This window comes from Gymnoscopelus microlampas (genome assembly GCF_963454915.1).
Source record: "Gymnoscopelus microlampas genome assembly, chromosome: 4".
In the NCBI taxonomy this organism is placed as follows: domain Eukaryota; kingdom Metazoa; phylum Chordata; class Actinopteri; order Myctophiformes; family Myctophidae; genus Gymnoscopelus; species Gymnoscopelus microlampas.
Genome location: NC_139941.1, coordinates 8,058,222 through 8,076,020, shown reverse-complemented (window position 1 = coordinate 8,076,020; position 17,799 = coordinate 8,058,222). Strand labels below are relative to the sequence as shown.

Genomic DNA, 17,799 nt, shown 5'->3' with positions numbered 1-17,799 from the left:
ATGTTTTCAAATGTATACATAAACATCTTTTGAAAATAGCTGAACAACAAGCTCACAACGCGTCGCGATGCGACGCGTTGTGAGCTTGTAGATCGGCTATTTTCAAATGGCCTAAATGTATATAGGGCTGAAGTGGTTAATGTATGCTTTGTAATAATAACCAAAATCTACAAAGTAACTAGTAACTAATTAGTTTTCAAATCATTGCAGTGGAGTAAAAGTACAATATTTGTCTCCGAGATGTAGTGGAGTAGAAGTAAAGTAGAAGTACACCTGCAAAGAAGCATTTATTTTCGATAAAGAACCCGTAAACACATCATCAACCGGTGTCTCCCAGGGCACTATACAGTACTTGGTCCGCTTCTTTTTTTTCTTCCCCCCTTTACACCAAATCTCTTAATGGAAAATAGCCGATCTACGAGCTCACAACGCGTCGCAAGGCGACGCGTTGTGAGCTTGCAGATCCGCTATTTTTGGCGAATGTTCACCTAATAAAGACATACCCAAAATTGGGATGCAAGGGTTTAAAGGGATATTTCACTTTAAAAAAAACGTTGGGTCGTTTTATCGTCTACTCAGGCTTTTGTGAGCCCCCCCAGACAGTTTTTTAAGTTCTTAAGGTTCTTTAAGGGGAAAAAAAGAAAGGTTCTCTGTCTTGAACCACGAGGAGCACGAAGAACCATGAAAGACAAAAAGAGGTCTCGCAACTCACATTATAATGCTCCAATCTTTGGAACATAAATAACCATTCACTACCGTGCTTTGGTAGGTGCTGGTTCTTCGTGGAACCATATAACCTTTTAAAATATCCATTATTTTTCCTCTGTGTGCGTGTGAAAGGTGGACTGGGGAACGGAGGGGGAAACGTGAAAGAAAGAAAAGGATGTACGAGTGATGGAGGAGAAGAGAGCGAAAGACCTGCAGGCTCTAACAAGCTTATCTCGCCCCCTTTAATTCGGTTTGGGGGACGCCAAAGCGGCGGCAGCGCATCGCCGGTGCCGGGGGGGTGTTGCTTTCTCTTTGACCGCTACCTGTGACAGCAATTACTGCTTCCCCCTTACCCCCCACTTCAAGACTGCCTTTGTTTTAGCGCTGGCACACTGGGAAGTATCTAAGTACGCTTACTCAAGCTATTGCACTTTTACTATACTTGAGTATTTCCGTTCCGTTATGCTTAACTACTCCATTAAAGGGATATATCCCTTTCAAACATGTTTGGGGTCATTTTAACGTCTACTCAGGCTTTTATAGCGACCAAGACAGTTTCTTGATTCAGTATTTTGATTTGATATTAACTTCAGACACGTCCCCAGTTCCTTTACAAACCCATTGCAACTTCAAACTCCATTGTTAGATTCATTGAAACACCCGTCCTTGGTTTTGCAGGTGACTGATTTTGTCCTACTAATGCGTGAGGAGACCATGTATTTTGTATTATTTGTTTGGAAAATGAAAAAAATACATGATGTTCAATAAATAGAAAAGTAATTGAAAAAAACACAGCCCCCTCATGCAATAGAAGGACAATATCAGTCACCAGAACCAAGGACGTGTGTTTTCAATGAATCTAACATGGTTGAAATGGAATTTGAAGTTACCATGGGTTTATATAGGAAGGGGGCGCCCCCTTCCTATATAAACCCATTCATTGTTTGACAGTTTTAGACACTAGTTACTTTGCAGATTTAGATCATTAATCCAAAAAATACATTAACCAGTTAAGCCCTGTTTCAAATTTCGGCTATTCAGGAAACAATATCTTGTAGATCTGATATTTTCAAAAATAAATGTGAGTAGGCCTTACTTATACTTTGGTATGTACATTTTAATGCCATTACTTTTGTTTTTTTACTCAACAAAAATGCTGAATAACAGGCCGTACACTAGTAAGTACTTTTATTGTGGTATTGCAAATAATAGAACAAATCTGAGCACTTCTTCCACCTCGGAATTGTCCCTCTTCAAGCCGGCCTTTGTTTGGCTGGCAGAGCCCGGCCGGCTCGCCAAAAGAAAAACACATTACCTCCTCAGCTCTGTGCGTTTGGAGGCTAATCAAAGCCTCGCAGTGCCGAGTGCGTAGCGACTCCCCCCCCCCCCCCCCCCACTCAACCAGACCCCCACCCCCCCCTCCCCCCCTTGCCACTCTTGCTTTTATTCAACGGGGGGCTTTTGTGCCGCTGTTGCGATTATAAAATAGGCCCTTGTTTATAGCCATTTCAATGCATGCCGTAGGAAAACATAACCCCCCCCCCCCACACACACACACACACACACGTTTTTATCACTATACTTGTGAGGACCTGCAACATTTTAGGACGGTATTGAAAATTGCTCAAAATTGTTGAAAAAAAAGCACAAAGAGTAGCAGACATAAAAGCTGCGAGGCGTTGTTGACAAAAAAAATATATCGGAAAAACCCTATACCTAACCTGAATCTTTCCTAATTCTAACTCTAAAAACCATAAAACAACATTTATTCTTGTGAGGACCCATGTTTGTTTCTCAAATTCTACTATGTGGGAACAACTAGCCCTCACAATTATAGTAATACAAACACACACACACACACGCACACACACACGTGCGCGCGCACACACACACACACACGCATCCCCACCGGCAACGGACAAGAACACTTCATTACACGGCGAGCCGAGTGGAGGCCGCGTTGCTTTTAGCTTTGAAGTAATCCATTGGTGAATAAGTACGTGTACATTTGGAGACACATGATGCATTGTGCTATGAGTGTGTAACTGCACGGCACGGAACATCAAAGCAGACCGCCTCTTTTAAATGAAAGTCTACTGCTACGCTTACACACTCACGGTTCCTCATTGGGTTCTATACGCGTATTAGCTTTTTTACACCTCACAAGCGGGTTAGCCAGAGTTTATCGCGCTCCTCTGATGTTTTTAGAACGCTGAGAGACGGCGGTGGTAAAGCGATGGTGAAGTGCATTGACTTGTTGAGGTACGTTTTGAGGTACTTTTACGGGGGTATGACAATTTTTCAGTTCACTACTCCACTATACATCTCAGGGGCAAATACTGTACTTTTACAATTCTGTAGATTTAGATTACATATACAGTACGTTGCTGTCCGGCAGAAACCAGCTAACTCCATTTTGACTCTTTTGCATTTTTTTCCATAAGTCAGGGCCTTTTTTCCAACACACACCCTTTAGTCTGTGTGTTGGAAAAAAAATATTGACCCAATGAAAAGTATAAAAAAATGCTTCTGACAAAACCAGCTAACTCCATTGGATCCTCAAACTCCACCGGAGTTAGCTGGTTTAGCTGACTCCAGGCTCCACCCCCTTTTGATCTCCAACCTCATTGTGAGCTTGGAGGTAATTCAGCTGTTCTTATCAATGATGAACAAAACCTCCTAACTCAATCAATCTACATGCATCACGGCACGTTGTGAGCTTGTGGATCAGCTTTGAAAACTTAAATTTGACTACTTTGACTTTGTTATAGTAGCTTTTGATGCCATCACTTTTGTACGTTTACTCAAGAGAAAACTTTGAATACAGGCCTTTTCTTCAGTGTTAACAGAGCATTTTTCCATTGTGGTATTGCTACTCTTACTTAAAAGTAAGAGTTACTTAGCTTACTTCTTCCAACACTGCCGGGAGCTGTGTAGCCGGCCATTAGTGCAGCTACTGGGTGTCGGAGGACCATTAGTGCAGCAAGGCATGGCCCGTAGCACAGAGCATGCAGCCAGTCAAGGAACCACGTCTGAGAATCAGAATCGGCTTTATTGTCACATCAAAGGTTTACAGAGTGAAGACGTGGGTGAAATTTGTTTTTGTGCATAGTTCCCATCGTATCGTTACAGAAGAAAGAAAGAGAAAAAGAAGGGGGGGAGATCAAACTGGAAAAAAACAAAAAACAAAGTGTCTACATATTTACACATGGAACCTGAAAGATACAGTAAGATAAAGTTCAGGTTCTGAGCATAGCAGCAGATGTATAACTGTGCATGATATACTTATGGACGTTAGTCAAGGTGCTAGAAAAAAACACGCAAAAAGACAAAAGTCAGTGCGTTGTACATGGGATTAAGGTGCAAAAATGTCAGTGTGTGTCGACCGCATAATCCACATAAGGTAGACTGACACTGGTGTAATCCACAAGTAGGTCCATGAGGAGGAGCAAAGAAAAAAAAGTCAAGTTACTTGTCGGTATAATCCACATTTACGGAAGAGATAAAAAGATCCTGAGCGTGCTCACAACAGGGGGGGTCCTGCCTTTGAGTATAAGACCCCCATCAATTCACAGGGAACAGCCCTCCCCCTAGTGTCTCTGTAGCCAGGAGCATTATCATCTCTGTTGAGGTGGAAACCTCATACGTCCAAAACTGTTACTTTTCAGGATTCAAATTCTAAAATAGCAAAAGTTGCAGATCTACAAGCTTGCGGATCTGCTACTTTTGATGCTTTTGTGACACTGTAGTATGATCAAGTAGGGCGTTGATTTCGGACATTTACTCAATCACTGCTGTAGCTACGGTATCTGTCTGTGGCAGCTGTTCAAACCCTCTGACATGAGAGACAGTTCGTTCAGCTTGTTCAGCACCGCAGCCACCCACAAGTAGCATGCCCACGGACCCCCAATCTGGAAAGGTTTTGTGCCAGGGACCCCCAGAAGAGAAGATGAATGCAATTTTTTTTGTTTTGTTTTGTTACATTTTTTCAAACATTTTTGATATTTTTTTTTCAAAATAGCAGATGTACAAGCTTGCAGCGCGGCACGAACTAGATCTGCTATTTTTTTTTATAGCAAACATAGAATATGTAGTAGTTAAAATAATTTTGATGCTATATTACAGTAACTACTTTTGCTGGGGACCCCCTGGAATCCCCCCCAAGAACCCCTGGGGGTCCCCGGATCCCACTTTGACTGCAGTACAGTATATCACATATACTCACTGTCGGGAGGAACCCTCGTATCTCTAAAACTGTTACTTATCAGGAAATATAAAAAAAAAAATAGAAGATGTGTTGCAATGGATTCAATGTAGTTATTAGTTAGTCACATTACTTAATATTATTCATCGGTTCAGTATTTATAAAAAAAAACACAGACACACTTAACCGCTTTCCCTTTCACTTAAAAACGAATTCAAAAATAGCAAGCGCTGCTACTTTGGCTACTTCTGTGTGACACTGTAGTATGACGAAGTAGGGCATTAAAGTTACAGAAAAGAACATAACAAATTGGAGTTGCAAGGTTTCTGCCCGCACACACACACACACACACACACACACACACACACACACACACAAACACACACACACACACACACACACACACACACACACACACACACACACACACACACACACACACACACACACACACACACACACACATATGTATATAGTTCAAGCAGTGTGCAGAGTGAAAACTGCTTTTTTAAATAGACTTGTAGTTTGTTTGTACTTTGTCAGAACAGACCGGGCCAATTAATGTGATGTATGCTCCGCACGCTGTGAAAGTCAGCAGATGCAATTTGCATATTTGCTTCTCCTTCATTCCGTCCATTTTTCTCCTCTCTCTCTCTCTCTCTCTCTCTCTCTCTCTCTCTCTCTCTCTCTCTCTCTCTCTCTCTCTCTCTCTCTCTCTCTCTCTCTCTCTCTCTCTCTCTCTCTCTCTCTCGTGTTTTTCACACATTGCATATTGTATGTACCAGTGAATGAGTCAGACATTACGCCTGGTTCTTTTAAAAGGTTTAACGAATTTGCATATAATTTATGTGCATATTCACTACTTTTATGTTTCATAGTGTGTCTTTTTTTGTTTTTATTTAAATAAGTATGGATAGTGGATATTGGATTCATTACATCGTCTCTGTCGGGTGGAAACCTGTCCAAAACTGTTACTTTTCAGGATTTAAATAAAAAAAATAGACAAACATAGCAGATCTACAATCTCAAAACGCGTTGCTTTGTGGCGCGTTTCGAGCTTGTGGATCTGCTATGTTTGATAAGAGGAGATAAGAGGTTTCTGCCCGACAACATCGGCCCATACTGGTTTTCACTGGGAGCTACCTGGGATTATTCCTAATGGCACATCCAAAAAACACAGCAAATTGTGACTCACGCACCGTCGGGCAATAACCTTGTATCTCCATATTTCGACGCACGTTTTGTTTCGTAAATCAATGTCCTACCCGTTCGTACAACGTCGATGTGACGCGTTGTGAGCTTGTAGATCTGCTATTTAAAAAATGTCTTGCAATAATTCATGTGGAATATTTGGAAGTTTTTTTTTAAACATTCTAACACGCTTCCTGGCACAAAACATTTTCAAATATTTGAGAACCACTGGTTTAAATAATAAACTAAACATGTGGAAACAAGCCTACAAGCCCCCCCAAAATAAACGCACCCCGAAACTGGCAATTTTTACAAGCAACGAAAAAGTCCCAAAGTCGCTTATAATAAGCCGACATGGCAACACTGCCCTCAACCTCCGCGGCACTTTACCACTGCACCACCCAAGCGCCGTCGACCCTTTGAATGCAGGATTTCTACTGGTGACAAAATGTTTTTTTTTACACTCTGAAATTGCTACTTTTACCTGAGTACACCTTCTCCACCACTGTCTACTTTACATTCAAATGACTTGTCGCTGTTCAGCATCGCTGATTCACATGCGTTATTCATCTGACATAATCATTAGCATAATTAACACGGTGGAGATAACCCAGAAAAAAACACCGACTTCATTGTCTGTCTGTATTTAATTGTAATGGCTTTGTATTTTCCTCCGGGGGCTAAAGGGAGAGTCAGCTAGCTGGCTTAGCATTATGGTGCCTTGTCATTGTCATCTCATCCTTGCTGTCGTCAGGCAGAAACCTTGTATCTCCATATTCTAACTTTTTCTGTGTTTTTTCGTAAATTAACGCCCTACTTGATCATGCTACAGCGTCGCACAAAATAATCAGAAGTAGCAGATCTACAAGCTCGAAACGCGGCGCGAAGCGACGCGTTTCGAGCTTGTAGATCTGCTACTTTTGATGTTTTTGAATTTGAATCCTGAAAAGTACAATATATATGGCCTGTTCGTCATACAAGAGAGCCACACAAAAGTAGCGAAAATAGCTGATATCCAAGCTCACAAAGCGTAGCGAATGTGACATTGTGTATGTGGGTTTTATAAATATATAGAACCGATGAAAAGTACGAACAAGAGCTTGTGACCTAAATAATAACTACATTGGAGGTTATTTTTTTCCATTTCCTGAAAAACAACGTTTTTTTCCTATTTATTTAGGTTTCCGCCGAACTTGAATCTTCCTCTCTCATCAGCGTCAAACCTCCCCGATGCTAAATAATGAAACGTAATTGAAGTTTTGGGAGTCAATAAACATAACGGCCTGTGTGTGTGTGCGTTTGCTGCATGGCCAGGCCCTCTGTGGGCTGTTTGCTACAAATGATAATTAAATATTAACCAGAAGTGGAAGAAGTACACATATTTGTATTTTTACTGAAGTAGAAGTACTACTACATACTATATCAATACTACAAGTAAAAGTCCTGTATTAAAAAAAGTACACACGTTTAATTGCCATAACAAAATACTGTACTTACAGAGTATCAAAGTAATAAAAACAAATTAAAATAAGATAGAATCTTTTTGAAAATAGAACATCTTCAAACTCTTGTGAGCTTGTAAATTGGCTATTTTTAGTACAATTAAGACATTAAGTATAGAATAGGGATTCATTTGTTATTGTGTGTTTTGTAATAACACTAAGTTTTCAAATAATCGTAGTGGAGTAAAAAGTGCCTCTGCCTCTGAGATGTAATGGAGTAGATGTATAAAGTGTATCCAAACATTTAAAAACACAAGTAAAGTAAAAATTATATACGCAAGTACAGTACTTGAGTAAAATGCACTCGGTCACTTTTCCACCACTGCAAAATGAGAAGTAGGTATTAAAAATTAACTCAAATGGATCCGTCTGTCCGGCTGTCAAGAAGCTGCTGCGGCCTGCATGTTTGCGTTGTGCTGAGGCCAGCTAGTGGGCGTACAGTAGCCCCGTACAGTAAGGCTCCTTGTTCAATATTCTGTGAATAATTGAAAGTGACTTCTTGCGCCCTGGCTTTACAATGTCTTTATAAATCCTCGGAGGACGTTAAACAGAGAGAGAGAGAGAGAGAGAGAGAGAGAGAGAGAGAGAGAGAGAGAGAGAGAGAGAGAGAGAGAGAGAGAGAGAGAGAGAGAGAGAGAGAGAGAGAGAGAGAGAGAGAGAGAGAGAGAGAGAGAGAGAGAGAGAGAGAGAGAGAGAGAGAGAGAGAGAGAGAGAGAGAGAGAGAGAGAAATGTGCTGACGCCCTTGTAAAATTGAGTGACACTTTTCTTCTGTGGCCGATGAACAGTGGTACTCAAATGTTTTACTTAAGTAAAAGTATCAATACTGCAATGTAGAAGTAGTCTGTTACAGGTAAAAGTCCGGAATTCAAAATGTACAAAAGTATTGGTACCAAAACGTACTTAAAGTACCAAAAGTAAAAGTACTAAAATGTTTGAAAATAGCAGATCTACAAGCTGACTAAAAGCAAGCTGACTGAATATTTGTAGATCGGCTATTTTCAAATAGCCTAGGTTCAAAATAGGGCTACAGTGGTTAATGTATGTTTTATAATGTAGTAATCTATATCTAGTAACTAAAGTTTTCATATAAATTTTAGTGGAGTAAAAGTACAATATTTTCCTCTGAGATGTAGTTGAGTAGAAGTAAAAGTACTGAAAACTGGAAACACTCCAGTAAAGTATAAATACCTCAAATTTGCAATTAAGTACAGTACTTAAGTGAATGTACTTAGTTACTTTACACCACTGCGACCTTGTAAAATTGAGTTCTTCTGTGGCTGATGAAGTTTTAAAATTCTGCTCTCTCTGTCTTTCTCCATGTCTACCTATCTACCTATCTACCTATCTACCTATCTACATATCTGCCTATCTACCTACCTATCTATCACTCAGGTGGACATGCTTGTACCTACCAAGATCACGGGCCTCATCACCCAGGGGGCGAAGGACTTCGGTCACGTCCAGTTCGTGGGCTCGTACAAAGTGGCGTACAGTAACGACGGAGAGCGGTGGGTCGTATATCAAGACGAAAAACAGGGGAAGGACAAGGTGAGTGGCCTCTCCATAACGCTCATAATAAACGACTGTCGGCCCGGAGATGGACGGGAACACGTCGGGGGGGCTTTCCGTCAAACCCTGGCAGGGAAGGAGGAATTCTCCTTTCATTTGTGACACTTCGGTGTCTGACATGAGAGGACCGTTTATATTGAGAAATACTGAGGTATTCATGCCATGGCGGGGGGGGGGTTCGAATCTTCCGAATCAGGGTTCTTCAATGTTTTTCAGCCCAAGGACCCCCTAGCTGAAAGAGAGATGAAGCAGAGACCCCCACTACGTACTGTATACATTTGTATTTTCATAGATTTCATAGACCAACACCAAACCTCTTTGCCGAAAATAGCAGATCTACAAGCTACAAGTTGTGAGCTTGTAGATCTGCTATTTTTGGCTTACGTTCTCTTCAGAATAGGGATAACAGGGTTCAAGTGGTTAATGTTAAAAAAAATAATATCCAATCATACAAAGATTTGGCGGCCCCCCTGTAGTAACTCTGAGGACCCCCTAGGGGTCCCGGACCCCCTGTTGAAGACCCCTGTTCCGAATGATTTCTCAAACTCAAAACTTTTGACCAGCTTCTTTGATTTCAGGTTGAACTACAGTCAAATAAGCATATCTTCGTCAAATGGTTTCAGATGTCAATGTATGGCACGTCATTTGAAAGCGTACATTCTGTACTCCATTAAGACCTGGAACTGTGTCATTTTTAGATTTGAGCTAAAAAGCATTATTTTACACTTTGGGCTATTCAAAAATAGCAGATATACAAGCTCATAGCGCGGCACCGAGTGCCGCGCTACGAGCTTGTAGATCTGCTATTTTTGAAAAATCGTGAAAATGTGTGCAAATCTTTGAATATATATATTTTTAAAGCGAACATTTTAACTCAAATCGTTGCGTCTGGGGGTCCCTGGAACAAAACATTTTGATGGGGGTCAGCGGCCAAATACATATAATTTTGGGGGTCCTTGACATGAAAAAGATTGAGAACCACTGATATAGAAACATACGTTTTTCAGGAAACTGTTGAGATTTAGGAGACATGTAGAATCGGCTTCAGGTCTCGATGGGTTAATGCAAAAAAAGCTGAAAAAAGGCAAGTACACGAGGCTCGAAGCACTGGGTCCAGTTACATATAGAGAATTCTGCATTGAATATTATACGTACTGAATTGGACTGAATTTACAGAGCAATTGTCTTTAGTTGGGATGCATGATATTTAAATAATGGCCGATATCTGAATTGACCGACACCAATATTGCAACACAAGTTTTCATTATGGTTTACCTTACACCTGTTATTATACAGTAACTTTGATGCTTGGTGCAGATGCAGGCTTCTAATAAACAGTGCATTCTTGATACCAGATTTATTATGCGTACAGTTGCACGTAATAGTTCCAACAACTTTTGCTTTTGAAGGCTTCCCCAGAAAACATGAATCTGCTTGAATCATCTGCTTTTTATTTTATTTTCAACTCAAATCTTTGCTTCTAGAGGAGGTCCCTGGCACAAAACCTGTTCAGATGGGGGTCCTATAGACCCCCGGTGGCGAGACAGAGACGCTTTTCTTGTCTACCTCGTTGTGTTTATTGAAAGATAAGAGCTTTTCTGAGCCCTACACTTCAAATGTATACATAAATGCAGTACTTGAGTAAAGAATATATAGTTACTTTCCAACCACCGCAGTTATTTCCACACCATCGAGTGTCAATTAAGACCGGGAACACATCTGTGTCATTTCAAGATTTCTTTGGCTATTCAAAGATAGCAGATATACAAGCTCAACGTTTTTTTTTTGCAAATCTTTATATATATATTTTTTAAAGCCAACAATTGTAAAATATTTTGTTCCAGGGACCCCCCCAGAAGGAAAGATTTGAGTTACAAATGTTCACTTTGAAAAATATATACATTTAAAGATTTGCAAACGTTTTCACGGTTTAAAAAAAAAATAGCAGATCTACAAGCTCATAGCGCGGCACTCGGTGCTGCGCTATGATCTGCTATTTTTGAATAGCCCAAAGAAATCTAAAATGACATAGACGCGTTTCCGGTCTTAAAGGGTTAGGATCGGGGGGGGTAACTCAGGGTACGTTTCGTTCCGATGTATGAGGCCAGCCAGTGATTGGTATGTGAAGCAGATATGAAGTGTATCTGTATGTATGACAGCTGCTTGTTATGCATATATCATACTCCAATAACTGCATATCAATTGCAGATAAATTGTGAGTTTAGGCAGCCGGCAGCCTGGCCAAAAAAAAAAAAGTAAAAAAAAAAAAGAAAAATCTTTTTTTTCCATCTCGCCGCTCAAATTCCTCGCTTGAGGAGTTCATAATTTTAACACCCAAGATGATCCTTTGGATATGGGCTACTGCCTCACCGAGAAGCATGCCAATATAGCGATTGGAAAGCGAGCGAGTACATTTACTCGAGTACTGTGCTGAAGCGCAGGTCTATTTGGATATGGGCCACTGCTTATCGAGTGGCACAGTGGTTCTCAACCTGTGGGTTGAGAACCCCAGGAGGGGTCCCCAAATTATCTTGGGGGGGGGGGGGGGGGGGGGTCCCCGGATGACAGTGAAGTGACAATGTAAGGACTTTGGCTATTTTCACAATATTTATCTGTGGAACCGAGTCGGACAAAATGTGATGCCTCAATTCCTACAATTCCAAGTGCTTGTCAAATATGATTATTTTGGGGGGTCAGGGCCTGAAAAGTTTGGGAACCCTTGGTATAGGGAGATTGAAGTGCTTGTGGGTGAGGTGGAGTCTGACTGCTTCGTCGCAGAAATGATTCTACATTCAAAACTACGCCTCTTGGGAAATCCCATTGTAAACCATGGCCTCTTGTGGCGTATTGCTTTGATAAATGTAGTCCACTGAAGTGGTTCTACATTGCGGCAATTGCTGCATATATTCCTAAAGAAAACCAAAGGACTCTCAGGGTCAGATTTACCCATTGGTGCATACAATTAACATCCGATTAACCAAGGCAGCTGCTAATTATGCGATCAACGGAAACGGGCACATTCTGGTGGCATTTTGCATGTGAAGCAGAGCGTTTTGCATGACAATTATTTCATAACTGCCCGATCGCAATTATTTGAGCTAATCGCAATGCTTTTTGCATAATCGTCTATATAAGTGAATCTGTTATGTTCATGAATTATAAAGAAGTTTCAAGAAGAGTGAAAATAGCAGATCAAAGTTTTGATTGATGGAACACTTTACTAACACGTTTGCCGTTACAGTTATACAACAATGCTAAAAGGATAACAAAAAAAAGCCCTGAGGGCTTGTTTCCATTGTGGTCCTATGTATTCAATTCATCAAGACATATAAAGACATACAATACTATACAAGAAATCATCAATACGAGGAGCAGAAAAGGTGCATATACAGACAAAATCACACCCAGTGTGAAGTGGGCGGTGTGGTCATCACAGTGGTCATCACAGTGATGGAAGCTCACTTAAAAAAAAATGTGTTTATTTTTAAGTGCATAGTCCTATTTATAGGTTATTAATTTCATCATAATTTCATCATGTGTCTCGCTAGCCAATCACAGTGCTGAATGGAGGGCCACCCATTGTGGGTACAGTCGGTGGCCAATCACAGTGCAGCAAATGTCAATGTCCCAACCTCACATATAGGGGCGGCTACACCGCCCAAAAACTGTGGGGGGTCGGTTTTTGAAGGAGGGTAGGGAGTCAATGTTTTTGATGTCTGTTGGTGGCATAACAGTAGCATGAAATTATCCCCACGTTTGTGCCGAATCTGGGGGGAATGAGATCAGTGGAGCTGTCTGGATAGTAGCCATATCTCGGTCAATCGCTAGTATCAATCGAAAGAAAAGATGTCAAGAAGTGGTACAGGGAGAGTGAAGTGCTAGGGGGGTGAGGTGGGGTCTGAAGAGGTGAGTGCTAGGGGGATGAGGTGGAGTCTGAAGAGGTGAGTGCTAGGGGGTGAGGTGGAGTCTGAAGAGGTGAGTGCTAGGGGGTGAGGTGGAGTCTGAAGAGATGAGTGCTAGGGGGTGAGGTGGAGTCTGAAGAGGTGAGTGCTAGGCGGGGTGAGGAAGAGTTTGAATAGGTGAGTGCTAGGGGGTGAGGTGGAGTCTGAAGAGATGAGTGCTAGGGGGTGAGGTGGAGTCTGAAGAGGTGAGTGCTAGGGGATGATGTGAAGTCTGAAGAGGTGAGTGCAAGGGGGTGATGTGAAGTCTGAAGAGGTGAGTGCTAGGCAGGGTGAGGAAGAGTTTGAATAGGTGAGTGCTAGGGGGTGAGGTGGAGTCTGAAGAGATGAGTGCTAGGGGGATGAGGTGGAGTCTGAAGAGGTGAGTGCTAGGGAGTGAGGTGGAGTCTGAAGAGGTGAGTGCTAGGGGGTGAGGTGGAGTCTGAAGAGGTGAGTGCTAGGGGGATGAGGAATAGTTTGAATAGGTGAGTGCTAGGGGGTGAGGTGGAGTCTGAAGAGATGAGTGCTAGGGGGTGAGGTGGAGTCTGAAGAGGTGAGTGCTAGGGGGTGAGGTGGAGTCTGAAGAGGTGAGTGCTAGGGGGTGAGGTGGAGTCTGAAGAGGTGAGTGCTAGGGGGTGATGTGGAGTCTGAAGAGGTGAGTGCTAGGGGGTGATGTGGAGTCTGAAGAGGTGAGTGCTTGGGGGGTAAGGTGGAGTCTGAAGAGATGAGTGCTAGGGGGTGAGGTGGAGTCTGAAGAGATGAGTGCTAGGGGGTGAGGTGGAGTCTGAAGAGGTGAGTGCTAGGGGGTGATGTGGAGTCTGAAGAGATGAGTGCTTGGGGGGTAAGGTGGAGTCTGAAGAGGTGAGTGCTAGGGGGTGAGGTGGAGTCTGAAGAGATGAGTGCTAGGGGGTGAGGTGGAGTCTGAAGAGGTGAGTGCTTGGGGGGTAAGGTGGAGTCTGAAGAGATGAGTGCTAGGGGGTGAGGTGGAGTCTGAAGAGGTGAGTGCTTGGGGGGTAAGGTGGAGTCTGAAGAGATGAGTGCTAGGGGGTGAGGTGGAGTCTGAAGAGATGAGTGCTTGGGGGGTAAGGTGGAGTCTGAAGAGATGAGTGCTAGGGGGTGAGGTGGAGTCTGAAGAGATGAGTGCTAGGGGGTGAGGTGGAGTCTGAAGAGGTGAGTGCTAGGGGGTGATGTGGAGTCTGAAGAGGTGAGTGCTAGGGGTGATGTGGAGTCTGAAGAGGTGAGTGCTAGGGGGTGATGTGGAGTCTGAAGAGGTGAGTGCTGTGAGGTGGGGTCTGAAGAGGTGAGTGCTAGGGGGTGAGGAAGAGTTTGAATAGGTGAGTGCTAGGGGGTGAGGTGGAGTCTGAAGAGGTGAGTGCTAGGGGGTTGAGGTGGAGTCTGAACAGGTGAATGCTATGGAGGTGAGGTTGAGACTTGAGGTGAGTGCTAGGGATGAGGTGGAGACCTGAAGTGAGTGCTAGGGGATGAGGCGAAGTCTGAAGAGCTCATTCTTCAGATGTGTGTGTGTGTGTGTGTGTGTGTGTGTGTGTGCGTGTGCGTGTGTGTGTGTGTGTGTACACATTGTGTTTCCGTATACAGTGCACGCGTGTGTTTCTTTGCGTCAGATTGTGTGTCTGGAAGCCTGCGTCTGGCCCAGGGGCAGCCGGCAGCTTCTCAGTATTCTCCTCAGCTCTGGCCCCAGGCTCCGGTGTGCCACAGACTGCGGCCGGCTAGATGTAGATCGAGAGAGAGGACACTCCGTCGGAATACAGATGTCCTCCACACAAACACAACGCTGTTGGTAGAAAGTAAAGTACATTTACTCAAGTGCTGTGCTAAAGTACAATTTGGAGGTACTTTAACTTTACATATTATTACAAATATTTTTATATATTATAAATGTTATCCTTTTTTTACTCCCCTAAAATTATTTGACAGCTTTAGTACTAATTACGTTGCAGATTTAGATTATTAGTACATGCATTAACTCACTCACTGCCACATTTACCGTCCCCTTCCCAGCGAAAACGGTGATTTTACTGTACCTTTGAAAAATCATGGAATATTCTCTGTGACCGCAGTCCTCACGGAGATCACAGGCACGGGGGTCCGGTAGAAATTAATTGGCCGGACGCGATCCTCCACTCCAGAGCTGTGGCCGTTTGAATGTGGTTTGTTTTTGGGTAAAAACAGCATAAAAACAACTGTGAAGTTGGTTGTTCATACAAAAAAAGAAGAAAAACATTAGAAATTTGGAGATACAAGGTTTCTACCTGTCAGTGACGATACCGCCTATGTCGGGTAGAAACCGCATATCTCCCAAACTGTTACGTTTCAGGATTCAAACTCAAAAAATAGCAAAAGTAGCAGATCTACAAGCTCAAAACGTTTCAAGCTTGTAGATCTGCTACGTGTACAATTATCTAGCCAGTCACATAAGCAATGCAACTAATTAGATCTCCCCTTGTAAAGGGTATTGGAGCAACCGAGTTAGCGGACACAACTCAGACCCATGTCTTTGATTGTCTTTTTATACTAACATTACAATACAAACATATTCTAACACTTGTAGGCCAATAGCTTATAAACTTAGGAAAGGAAACACAAACAACAACACAATAACACATTACTGACATATATAATATATATATATATATATATATATATATAATATACACACAAAACTGTAAAACATATTAGAAATACATACATTTATCGTCATGTAAACACTCTCAATTCTTACCGTCAGTCGCTCGGAGCTCGCAATCAGTGATGGCATATCCAATGGGCTTGAGGTGCTGAAGCACCTCAAGCCCATTGGACCTTGGGGTGGGGCACCAAACGGCGTTAAAAAAAAAGAAAACGGCGATAAACGCAGCGGCCGGTACAACATTTAAACGTGCCGGTGAAGCATCATTTTTTTCGCGCTGCAACTCTACCCCCCAACCCCCCCCCCAGGTTGACAAAACGGTCCCGGGGGGGGGGGGGGCACGAAACCGGGTCCAAGCACCAAGCGCCGGGTTAATCCGCCCCTGCTCGCAATGGAAAATGACGAACGCAGCAATAACACCCTGTCAACTAGTAACACTGATGCCTGCAGGACACTTCGTACTGACCAGTGAGCATCCACTCTATTTATATGGGTTTGGTCTACCCATGTGGGTGAAACCTTCTGTTGATTAATCATGTGACTTGGGTATTGTCTTAGGTGACGCAACTCAGGATCCAGCACTGTTCTATAACAGTGGCTACTGTCCTTATCTGAGCTAATCAATCAACTCTCTCAACACTCTCTTGTGACATGTGCAAAGTCCCCTGATTTCTACACTGTAGGTCAGAGCTTAGAATTGCATATATTTGGACTTAATTCTTTTAACGCCATTGACTCGAAAACGCGTCAATTACTACTTAATCCACCCACGCCATCGACGCGTTAGACGCGTTTTCATTGTTTAATCTGTGATCGCGTTGTTCTGTTTATATTTCACCATCAGATAGTGTTTTTGTTTTTTTCACACTTACCCGGATCCAGATTCATGATGCAGATTCCGTTTCCGGTTTTTGCTTTTCTTTTTTAGGCATTTTTAGGCGAGAATAGGGAAACACGCGTTTTTTCACACAGTATAATAAACGCACGGAGACCTCTAGTTCTACTTTCTTTGGTCTGGATGACGAACAGTCATCTGCGTCGTGTAAACGCATCGTTCTCTGCGGCCGATTGCAGATCTGAGAACGTTACATCCGGATATGACTATGGTCATGTGATCCTGTTTGGAGGGGACCGAGTGAGTGAGCGAGTATATCAACGTGTGGATCTGCTGCTCTCTGGTGGCCGTCTGTGGTGTGTGCAGACAAACTCTATGCAGACTAACTTAAATGAGTTTAAATAACAAACTAACAAAAAAACTAAAATCGCTGGCACTGGGCAGTACTTTATGAAAATACTCTGGCAGTCAAAGAGTATGACTAAATATCCTGAAATGTTCTGAAAATAAGATACAGGAAGGCGCTAGAAGGCCACATGTGCAGGTAACGTGCCAATACAAACGCCACCGTTACATAGACACACACGGCCGGAAACGGAAGGCCTACAAATTCACGCCCACTTTTGGATTTGCGCCGCTACTCGGGGTCCGTTAGAACGATGAACTGCAGCTCTCAATGCATTCCCTATGAGAGGACATGAGAGTTAGCCTACGTTTAAAATATTCCTACATTAACTGGAGACGATATTGATTTAAATAAAAATATGTTTCCAAATGTATGGAGTGTCTTTGTCAACATATCTTCTTGTTTTCTTAATAGTTGATGTGTTTCACATTTAATTTGCCACTTTAACGAGTTACCCATAATGTTAACACAGCAGAGGGTAGACGGCAGACAGACAAGTTGTCGCATTTCAGTGACATCACTGTCTTTACGAGCGCCGAGCGATGACCAGTGGTGTACCCACTGTAGAGACCAGTCCAGTTTGCTAATAATTCACAACTACAGTGCCAGATAATCACCAAGAGAGTTAAAAAAAAAGAAAAAACGTTTCAGTCATTCAGTCCGACTTCACTGTAGCCTATAGTAGCCTTTTCATAAATTATATTTGTACTTAGGCTGTCCTGAGAGTTTATAATATTTAGAGAAATGTAAACTTTCAAATGCAAAAGTAGTGGTAGTAGTTGCGAATTACTGGACATT

At 42.5% G+C, this 17,799-nt stretch overlaps 1 protein-coding gene across 1 annotated transcript in view; it reads left to right on the top strand.

The window, feature by feature from the left end:
- The window catches only part of edil3a (EGF-like repeats and discoidin I-like domains 3a), a 347,259-nt gene that overhangs the window by 317,933 nt on the left and 11,527 nt on the right, over nt 1-17,799 (top strand). The window contains exon 9 of the mRNA XM_084055734.1: nt 8,999-9,154. Within this exon, the coding sequence (XP_083911860.1) occupies nt 8,999-9,154 (156 nt within the window). The remainder of the gene's footprint in view (nt 1-8,998; nt 9,155-17,799) is intronic.